The sequence below is a fragment of the Ruditapes philippinarum genome, unplaced genomic scaffold (genome assembly GCF_026571515.1).
Source record: "Ruditapes philippinarum isolate M1 unplaced genomic scaffold, ASM2657151v2 ctg12_1_1_1_1, whole genome shotgun sequence".
Lineage (NCBI taxonomy): Eukaryota > Metazoa > Mollusca > Bivalvia > Venerida > Veneridae > Ruditapes > Ruditapes philippinarum.
Window position 1 is genome coordinate 745107 of NW_026861084.1, and position 10278 is coordinate 755384.

The following is a 10278-nucleotide window of genomic DNA, read 5'->3' on the forward strand; positions in this document are numbered from 1 at the left end:
CCACCCCGGGGGTCATTGATTTTCACTATGTACATATAGTACCCCGGGGGTCATTGATTTTCACTATGCACATATAGTAAAAACTTAACACACCTTCTTGTAAAGACCCAAAAGGCCTAGAGCTTAGATATTTTGCATAAGGCATTGTCTGGTAGACCTCTACCCAGATTGTTCAAATTATAGCCCTAGGGTCAAAATAGGCCCCGCCCCAGGGGGTCATTGGTTTTCCTTATATGTATTTAGTAAAACATTTTAAAAAATTCTTCCAGCAATTGACAAATGCTAGAGGTTAGATATTTTGCATGAAACATTGTGTTGTAAACCATTAGCAAGATTATTCAAATTTTAGCCCCGGGGTCAAAATTGTGCCGCCCTGGGGGTCATTGATTTCAATATATACATATAGTAAAAATATAAAAAATGTTATTATCTGAAGGTACAAGGCTTAGAGCTTTAATATTTGTTAAATAATATCATCTAAAGGTACTCTACCAAAGTTGTTCAAATTTTGCCTCTTGTGTCAAAATTAGCCCCTCCCTTGGGAGCCATAGGTTTATCTTATATGTATATAGTTAAAACTTAAAAAATCTTCTCTAAATTTACAAAGGATAGAGTTAAGATATTTTGCATGAAACATTGTGTAGTGAACCACTACTAAGATTGTTCAAATTATAGCCCTGGGGTCAAAATTGGTTCCGCCCCAGGCTATAATTGATTTTCATTATGTACAAATAGTGAAAAAAAAACAATTTTTGTCTGAAGGTTCAAGGCATAGAGCTTTGATGTTTGATATATAATATCATCTAAAGGTCCCATACTAAATGTCAAAAATTAGCCCTGCCTGGGGGCAGTGATTCTCATTATGTACACATAGTAAAAACAGAAAATAAAACAAATGTTTTCTGAATTGGAGAAAGCTATGGCTTAGATATTTGATTTGAAATGTTGTTTGTTGGTTCTGTATCAAGATTGTTATTAAACCCTTGGGTCAAAATTATGCCTTGCCCAAGGGGACAGTGACCTACTTTCTTGTCCTTTGATGTACAGCAATGACATTTTGACCATGTGCACAGTTTTAGTTGTAAAATTGAACTTTGACCTAGATTTTGATGATTTGATATACTTTCTTGTCCTTTGATATACAGCTATGAAATTTGAACCATGCGGTGGCATAGCATTTTTCTCAAATGCAATCATGTTTAAAGCTGATAAAAGTATGGGATGCACAGTGCAAATTTGTTGATCATTGTTTAACTTTTACATCTTGTATATTATATACATGTGAGTAGTTCAAATAGTTTTGAATGCTTTTCAGGGATGAATTGAAAGTTCACTGAAGACTTGCCTAAAAAGTTGTGTTTAAAACTATTACTCTCAAAAGTACATGTTTGTACTATTTAATGCATGAATCTAAAGCCTTCTTAAAATCAGCACAATTTGTGATAATTTACCACTTGAAATCCATGCAAGCTACTTACTACTGAAGATTTAGTAACTTTATTTGTTTGGTTATAGTAAGTGCTACTGATACTGAGGACATTCCATTCCAGGAAGAAAATCTTCAGTTTTGAACATGCTACATCAAGGTCCATTACACTAGATCTCTAATTAATTACCAGAATGGTGTACAAAAGTCTTGGAACCAACCTGATATTCCTGGATTTGTTGGTAGACAGTTTTACATTACCTTTTATGATAAGCTTTTTCTATCAGTTTTGCAAAGAATTTAGTGAACATATTTGTTAAAGTCGGGACAACATTGTTTGTTAAAGTATGTTAACATTTTTATGAAAGTCAAGACAGCATGTGAGTAAATGTCAGCTCAGCATGTTTTGTGAGAAGTCTAATCATATTATGTTTGTCAAAGTCATGTGACCATGCTTGTTAAGATCATGTCAGCATGTTTGTCATGTCATGTCAGCATCTTTGTAAGCTGATGTCAGTCTTTTTGTAAAGTTCATGCCAGCATAATTGTCAAGGTCCTATGAACATGTTAGTCAAGGTCATGCCAGCATTTTGTAAAGGTCATACCATCATCTTTGTCAAGGTCATTTCAGCATGTTTGTCAAGGTCATGTCTGCATTTTTGTAAAGGTTAAATATTTACTTAATGTGTATGTAAAAGGTCATGTCAGCGTGTTCATAGAAGTTAAATCAACATATTAAGGTCAAAAGTAAGGGCTAGTCAACGTGTTTGTAAAGGTCAAGTAAACATAGGTATAAACGTCAAGTCGGCCTGTTGGTATAATTCAAGTCAGTGTGTTTGTAAAGGCCAAGCCAGGTTAAGTCTTAATGATTGTAAAATTCAAGTCAGTATGCTTAAAAAGTAAAGGGTCAGAATGATTTTTGAAATGTCATGACCGTGTCTTTTTAAAATTCAAGTCAGCATTTTTATAAAGTTCATGTCGGCTTGTTTTAGTAAAATGTCAAGTCAGCATGTTTGAATAGAGCGTATTCATAGACTCAAACGAGCAACAAATGTAGTTATGAGGATATAACATGAACGTTTTTACTCTAGATGAAACGTTTCAGAACTTTTCAAATATTATTAAATTACTTCAAATTACTTCTTCACACATATTTAACAAAATACATGTTTACATGTGGTTCATACACTGATAACATATCTCTTGAACTAGATCAGAATGGTTACAAAAAGTTTTAATCCGAATTCAGGATGACACCATATTTTACCAAACTCGCATGTGTGTTGTAAAGTTGGCTACAGATGTATAAAATGTCAAATGTGGTTTGACAAGTTCTAACATTAGAGCCTAGGCCTCATAAAAGTAAAGCTTGGCATCATGTATAGCATGACAATTAAGTTCTAAATGTAACAACTTCCTCTCATTTAAAGTATATTTCTTGGTCAGTTATTGTAGGGAGTCCGGTAATGCGTTTATTACGGCCCTTTAAGGTCTGAGCCACATAATACGCTTCGGGTAATATCGTGTTCTGTCGACATTTCCCGTGCTATTCCGTAGCCTCCATCGTAACCACTCGACTTGTTTCGTAAATAATTTCTGGTTCCTGGTTACCACTCAACGGTTAACACGATAGTGGGAAACCATTACGTCATCCGAATGTTCAAAATGGCTGCTCGCGACAAACGGGGCAGATATTCCAAAACTATTTTGGGTAGGAAAACGTCCGTAGACGGTAATTATTTTGAAATTGACCACAATTATACTGATACGTTAACGATGTGTAACGGACAGGAATGTAATCGGCCTTACTGTGAGTCTGATATCCATATTGACCTGCCAAATAACGTGAAACGCGATGGTTGGAGAGTTGGAATGCGTGTACTAGATCTGGGTTTTTTGTTGGACAATTTGAAGTGTTGTTCTGTATGTAGGCTCGGACCAGTGCCTTTAACTAATAGAAGTGTTGTTGGTGAGCTTAGGAAAGGACTGGGTGGCTTTCTATACGTCAAGTGTCAGAATATAGACTGTGGAGAAGTCAATCGTGTACCTTACTGCAAAACTCACAGGGTCAAAAAGAGAGGCATGCCATGCTTTACAGCGAACACAAATCTCGGAATAGGTAAGCAGTCAGGAAGTTTGTTTGATTTCATTGTATTTTATTATTTTATTGAATTAATGTATAACAGATCAACAACATGTATAGTATGCCTATGAGTGTTCATGCTGCGGTATGACTAAATACCGAATATGAATTCATATTCACGAATATGAATGGAAGGGCTTACAGACACTTCACCCCCCAGACACTTCACCCTAGGCCCTTTTTTGCAGACACTTCACCCCTCAGACAGTTCACCCCTCATTTTAAGAAATTTGATTGAGACACTTCACCCCTCATTTTTTTATTTTGTGTTTAAAAATTATGCCAATTATTTATGTAGATTATGTTAAATACATTCAATAGTGATTGAGTATGTTTATTGTTTTAACCCATTGTGTAATAAATTTTGAGTTGTTTTAATTCTTGAAGTTTTGGTACTAAAGTTTGTTTTCAGTTTGATCCTTACCATATAATAATCATTGAGTTACGTTCATTTGGTGATGGTTTGTGCTTTATCCTTGTGCTTAATTTACATAACTGGTGCTATTTATTTGTTTAATAAATGACATTATGAATGATCTTTGTATTAAATGCAGGATAATTGTGTCTGATAATGATGATAAATAATTTATATTTACTATATTTTATAAAGCAATCGATTCATTCATTCATATTCATTTATATTCATTTTATTTATTTATTTAAATAATTTATTTATTAAGAATAAATTTAATTTTCATACAATTATACCATTTTAATTCAATTATCTAATCAATTTTGAGATAACTGTTGAATAAACAAATAATCAACATGTTGAATAAACAAGGTGACATGCAATAAACACTTAATGGATGACAGTGCTGTGATATATCATTTGGCAATACAACCAATTAACCTAAATCAGCTTAAAACTTAAAAATTAAAGTAATAAGCAAAGTTTTTAATCAAATAATACTAAAAATAATAAATATAAACAGATATAAGCATTTTGCTGTTGACCAACTTGTTTTATTTACTTTATAGAAAAAAATGGATGAGGGGTGAAGTGTCTTACTGATTTTGGGGGGTGAAGTGTCTTAAGGGGTGAAGTGTCTTCAAAATTTGAGGGATGAAGTGTCTGGGGGGTGAGGTGTCTTGCTACCAATGGAAGTACCGAATATGAATATTATTTTCTTAAAATCACCTCTTATGGGATTATTTATGTCAACAGACACTATAATAAATTCTAATCTTTTGGTTGTAAATTATTTACTGTGACCAAAAACTTACCCGAATAGGAAAATAGGTAGTCTAGGCCTCATGTTTTCATTATATCATTTTTGGAAAATATGTCAGTAATGTCAAACTCAAATGTGCATCAATTTATGCTGCACTGAATTAAATCGCCTTTAGCTGAATACAGTGTTCGAAATTAGCAGTAGTCCTATAGCCCCCGACTACTAAATTTCTTCTTGGGCTACCAACTTTTCACAGTAACAAGCCCGACCAGGCTACTGTATTTTCAGAGGCAATATATAAACAACTGTTTTGAACAAATAAATCGTGCTAGTGAAATGTCTTTTGGGCTAGTGAATATTCCAATCTGGTAGTCCGACCAGCCTAGTGGATTCAAATCTGAATTTCTTACACTGTGAATACGGTATGTACCGGAAAATGGAAAATTACTTTTAGACCCTGTTGATATTTTAAAGGTTAACTCCCTTTACTTTAGTCACGCCATTGCTGTAAAATATCACACATGAATTGTGAATATATAATATTGATATTGGATTTTTTGCAGCTATGATTGACAGTGTTGGTGGTGCAGGAAAAGTGAATAATCTGTTGTCAACACTTAATATCCAGCCAATACACAGGAAAAATCTTAAACACATTGAAAGGAGGTCAGGCAGTTTCGTCGAAGATGTTGCTGAAAATTCAATAAGAAGTGCAGCAAAGGATGCATTTAAGAAAGAAATGAGGTGAGAATTTAGTTTCAATTCAAATTTGCTGATTGGTATACACTATATATCATCATTTTTATCTTCAACTCCAATAATATTTCAGCATGTTTTATAATGAAATAAATACAATGTATGTTGTTGATTTTCATTAAGAGCATGTGAATCTTACACTAGTAACCAGGGCAGATGGGAATTCCCAGTCTGACATGCAAGGAGATATTGTATATTTACCAAGGAATAAATGAAAGTTACACATTCAATATTATTTTCCTTTTTTAGTGATATTGCTAATGAAGAAACAGAAGAGGCAGCTAAACATATGGAAGGACTTATAGATGACCTTGGAGTTTGTCCAATGCCTGATGCATCACCATCATTAAAGTAAGTTTCTATGTTGTATTTAAGTGCAACATACATTGATTTAGTTGTACATGATGAATAGTATAAAAAAATCTGGAAAAGAGATATCTCGGAAGAACTGAAAAACAGCAAAATTATATGAAAGTTGCAAACTCTGTTTGATTGAGTCTGTTTATAAGAGATTATGAAATGTTCAGTATTAATGAAACTTGCGCTTTCTAGCACCAGCTTGAGCAGTATCCAGTTTTCTACTGATATCCATATTTATAAACTGAAAGTCTGATTTGAATTGTTACCTTTTCTAGCCTTTTTTCCATTAATTTTGGCTGTTTGCATAATAAAATTTATTTTTTGTTGAATTATTTATAATACCTATTTTGATTTTAGAGCAGTTAAATTTTGTTTTGTACAATTTTGCCATCATGTGTTTTTCATGTAATTAATTTTATTAAGCATTTAGGTATATTTCTTCTGATACTTTTAAGAGAGAGAATACAACAGACTACTGTGGATTTTGACTCTCCTGCTTCGGAAACTCCAGCAAAACATTATAAAAGAAAATTCCGTACAAGAAATGCTAGTGATGTTGAACTGAAGGCTAAGAAGAAGCTAATGCCCAAATTTCCATGCAAGCGGCGATATGGAATGTCCTGTGCAGTGGATACTGCATGGCAGAAACGTGGATTTGACAGTCAAACAGGTAACTTAATGTGTACAGCTGTAAATACTTAGTAACTGATACATTCTTTATCATGAAATACAGCATTTTTTTACACTACTTTGGGAATGGTGCTGGTACCAGGCTGATTGGGGAAAAATGTGCTATTTTTACTTAAATTGGGAATTTTTTTATGCATTTTTTTCAGCTACAAGTAAGATAAGTCATCATGAATAAAGAAAAAAAAACACTGAAATATAATAATTAATAACAGAAATATAATTCTAATTAAAAGGTATCTTAGCTCTTGAGAGACATAATTATTTGAAATCATCATTGTAGAGAACATAGACGTTTAGCTGTTATTAGAATCATGTATAGCTTAGTTTTCTGAGTAAAAAGGATTTTCAGAACAACTTATTTATTAGTGCCAACAAACATTTTGTTGTTTCAGCCCATACTTTTTTCATGAGCAAGTCTCGTTATGGGAAGAAAATTGTGAAGGGTATAGTTAGTCATAGGCAGTGTTCAACGTGCACATGGTGGAGACGAAACAGACCAGGGAAGAAAGTCCGAGAACACAGATGTGTACGTAATCATACCGGAAGCGCGAGGCTGATGGAGAGCACAAGTGGGGAAAAGGGAGTCTTAGAGCTTGCTAATGAAGGTACACCTGTAGAATACATTGAAGGGGATGGAGATACAACTCTTCTAGCAAGACTTAAAAATAATCAGAACATTTCATTGAAGAAAAGATTTGATAAAAACCATATAATGAAAAACATTGGCAAAAGTTTGTATTCTTTACAGTCTCAAAAAGGTGTGAAATTAAGTAAAAACACAATAATTCATTTACAGAAATGCATTTCATATGCTTTGTCAAAAAATAGTGGTAATGAGGTTGCTCTTCAAGAAAATTTATGTGCTATAGTTCCACATAACTTTGGTGACCATCAGTTGTGCAAAGCCAGCTTTTGTGGACAGTTGAGAACCCCTGATGAAAAGTATGTTCACCGTTCTTTACCGTATAAAACAAATTTAACTGGAGAAGTTTTGCGTGAAAAGCTTGATGAAATAATGAAGCCAATAATACTCAAAGCTAGTCAGTTTGCTGATCTTGGCTCCAGCCAGCAGTGTGAACATGCTAATCGAGAAGTCACTCTCCGAGCACCAAAGAATATTTATTATGGTGGCACAGAGGCATTAGATTTTCGAGTCAAGGCAACAGCTGCCTTCATCAATGAAGGGAGACATTATATTTCTAAGGTACATTTCTTTCAATACAGATTTTCTCGTTATATTTGAGTTCTGTTGAGTTATCTTTTAAGTTGAGTTGCCTAGGTGAATGATCCAATATATATAACACAAACAAAGCATTTTTTTTTTTTATGAAGTTTAATAAGTTAAAATGTGGAATTAAATTTTGCGGACACCCATATTAGATAACAATCTGTCTTTAACAGCCGCATTTCTTGTTTTTGTAAGTTTGTCTGCTCTAGAACAAGACAAGTGTGTTGGAATGATATTGCAAATGTTTTCCAGTGCTTTGAATGAACACAGACATCATCAAAAATGTTATAATATTACACTTCTTTTTTTTGAAGTTCTTTTTTTTGTGTGTTTGTACATAAATCAAACAGTTAAAAATATTTATTATGCAATCAACTTGATGTCTTCTGAGACTTCATTCTGGATTTTTTTATTTGTTTTCCTTGTTCATGTTTTTTTTTTATTGTTCTATTTTTATTTTAAATTATTGTTTTTTGTTTGTTTGTTTTTTGGTTTTTTTTGAAGCTCTTTGTTGAGAGCTTTTATAATTACTGTTTGTTCATTACAGTTTTCTGGTTCTTGTTCTGTGCACAGTTTATAGACATATACCAATGTCACTTCACAGTCCAATCTTGGTAAGTGATGTTAAAATGGATTTAATTAAATACTTATTATTTATGTTAACATTTCCTTATAATACTACACGTTTGGTGTCTTTCCACTGGGTAATTATATATAAATAGTGTTCTATAATCTATATTATCTGTACACCCAGCTGCTGTTATCTTAAGAAGTTATGTTAATTATTTTTTCTTGAATATATCTACAAATTAATTTCAAGTTGCATTGATTATATATGCAAATAACCACTCATATACATCCTTATAACCTGTCAAAAATCTTTATAAATAATAAAACGTTTGACTAAGAGATGTATGTAACAAATATAATACACGTATAGTTCCGAATATTATATAGTTCCGTGGTTGACTTTGTTTATTTATGAAAATTCTTTTCCATGTATAGTACATATTCTTCTCTTTATCAAACAGGTGAAAACTGTTGCTGGTATTTCCCCTGGTAAGCATACTATAGATTATGCTGACAAATGTCAGAAAAAAAGACAACATAGTCAAGAAGTGACACAGTTGCCATCGACAAAAAAAGGCGCCTTATCTTGAAACAAGAGCGAGCGGTTACCCAGCAGGCACATGAAACACTAGAAGGAGTCTCATATCAATCTGGTAAATATATTTGCCCTCACATGACAATTAATATTGAATGGCTACTGGATGTTCGGAAAATTTAACTTATTCCTTCCATGAATTTCAGACTGTAAATTGAGGTCTTGCTTGATAAACTTGAAAATAAATTGAGTGTTTTTGTGACCAAAGTAATTATTACACTCTGTTCTTTTCATTTATGTGTATTTACTGTTTGCTGACAGGCATTGGTCATGATCAAGAGGTGGACATTGAAAGACTACCTGATCCTATTCCACGTGGAGTGTTCAAGCAAGTTATACCACATGGACCACCGACCTACATTGTAGCTGATCTGGAAACCACTGATCTAAGTAAGTGACTTTTTTTCAACCTATAAATTTAGCAAATCAGATGGAGCACAGGTCTCTAGATCAACAGATCCTGAGTTATAGCCTGATATGGCAATAAGTTATTACGTGGAAAAGTTGAAAGGTACAAAGTACTGGTAATTTCACAGGTAACACTGGTAACAGCAGCTGGGTAATTTGCAATTAACTCTCAATAAAGAAACAAAAATAGTTGTTACCAACCATATTAATAGTGCATAATTGGGAGACATATGTTTTTGTTTTGATTTTTTTTTTGACAAAAAACCTTCTAGTTCTTTGGTATTTGTTATGTTTTAAAAGAATACATGAAGTATTGTGAACTTGGATAGAAAACTGATCTTATTTGTTTTTATTCAATGGTTATTGTTACCTTTGAACATAATTTTTATAGTAAATTACGATCATTTATGTTTCAGTAAGGGGAGATCAAATTCCGCACATCACCCAGATAGCTGCTGTTGAAATGTCAACTGGTTCTACATTCAACAAGTATGTTATCCCAAAAATTCCTATCACATCAGCTGCAGAGAATGTTACCAAAATTATTATGGTTAATGAAAAGGTGATGGCAGTGGATGGTGTGACAGTGGAGCCAGTTCCGTTACATGTAGCATTGAAAAAATTTCTTTCATGGCTTGAATCGTTTGACAATATTTACATTATTGCCCATAATGGAAGGCGATTTGACTTTATAGTATTGACAGCAGCATATAAAGTTTGTGGATTGCTACCAAATTTCTTGTCGGCTATCACAGGGTTAGTAGATTCATTACCTGTGTTCAAAACATGTGTATCCTAATAGAACTTCATACAAACAAGAGGATCTAGCCCGTGATCTTTTGTGCAAGGGCTACAATGCACATAATGCAGAAGCTGATGTAAAATGTTTATCGGAGCTTGTGTCCCTGATGGTGTCAACGCAAAATG

General features: G+C 33.3%; 2 protein-coding genes across 3 annotated transcripts; both read left to right on the forward strand.

The window, feature by feature from the left end:
• Positions 1-2917: 2917 nt before the first annotated feature.
• Positions 2918-10129, forward strand: LOC132714462 (uncharacterized). 2 transcript variants are annotated; one of them, XM_060697359.1, is made up of 9 exons: positions 2918-3545; positions 5308-5488; positions 5750-5851; positions 6316-6530; positions 6943-7492; positions 8326-8392; positions 8810-9001; positions 9205-9333; positions 9768-10129. In XM_060697359.1, the coding sequence occupies exons 1-7, from the start codon at positions 3083-3085 to the stop codon at positions 8936-8938; spliced, it is 1707 nt and encodes a 568-aa protein (XP_060553342.1). In that variant the 5' UTR covers positions 2918-3082; the 3' UTR covers positions 8939-9001; positions 9205-9333; positions 9768-10129. The 2 variants fall into 2 exon arrangements, with proteins under 2 accessions (XP_060553342.1, XP_060553341.1); XM_060697358.1 differs by lacking the exons at positions 9205-9333; positions 9768-10129 and having other exon boundaries at positions 6943-7754; positions 8810-8947.
• LOC132714469 (uncharacterized) lies at positions 9180-10150 on the forward strand. Its single transcript, XM_060697367.1, has 2 exons — positions 9180-9333; positions 9768-10150. Exons 1-2 carry the CDS (start codon positions 9180-9182, stop codon positions 10148-10150), a joined length of 537 nt encoding a protein of 178 aa, XP_060553350.1.
• The last annotated feature ends 128 nt before the right edge of the window (positions 10151-10278 follow it).

Coding starts and splice junctions, on each gene's coding strand:
- LOC132714462 (XM_060697358.1), top strand. CDS start 3,083: ATGTTCAAAATGGCTGCTCGCGACAAACGGGGCAGATATTCCAAAACT. Junction 5,489..5,749: donor GCATTTAAGAAAGAAATGAG/GTGAGAATTTAG, acceptor TTCCTTTTTTAG/TGATATTGCTAATGAAGAAA. Junction 7,755..8,325: donor GGAGACATTATATTTCTAAG/GTACATTTCTTT, acceptor TGTTCATTACAG/TTTTCTGGTTCTTGTTCTGT.
- LOC132714469 (XM_060697367.1), top strand. CDS start 9,180: ATGTGTATTTACTGTTTGCTGACAGGCATTGGTCATGATCAAGAGGTG. Junction 9,334..9,767: donor TCTGGAAACCACTGATCTAA/GTAAGTGACTTT, acceptor TTTATGTTTCAG/TAAGGGGAGATCAAATTCCG.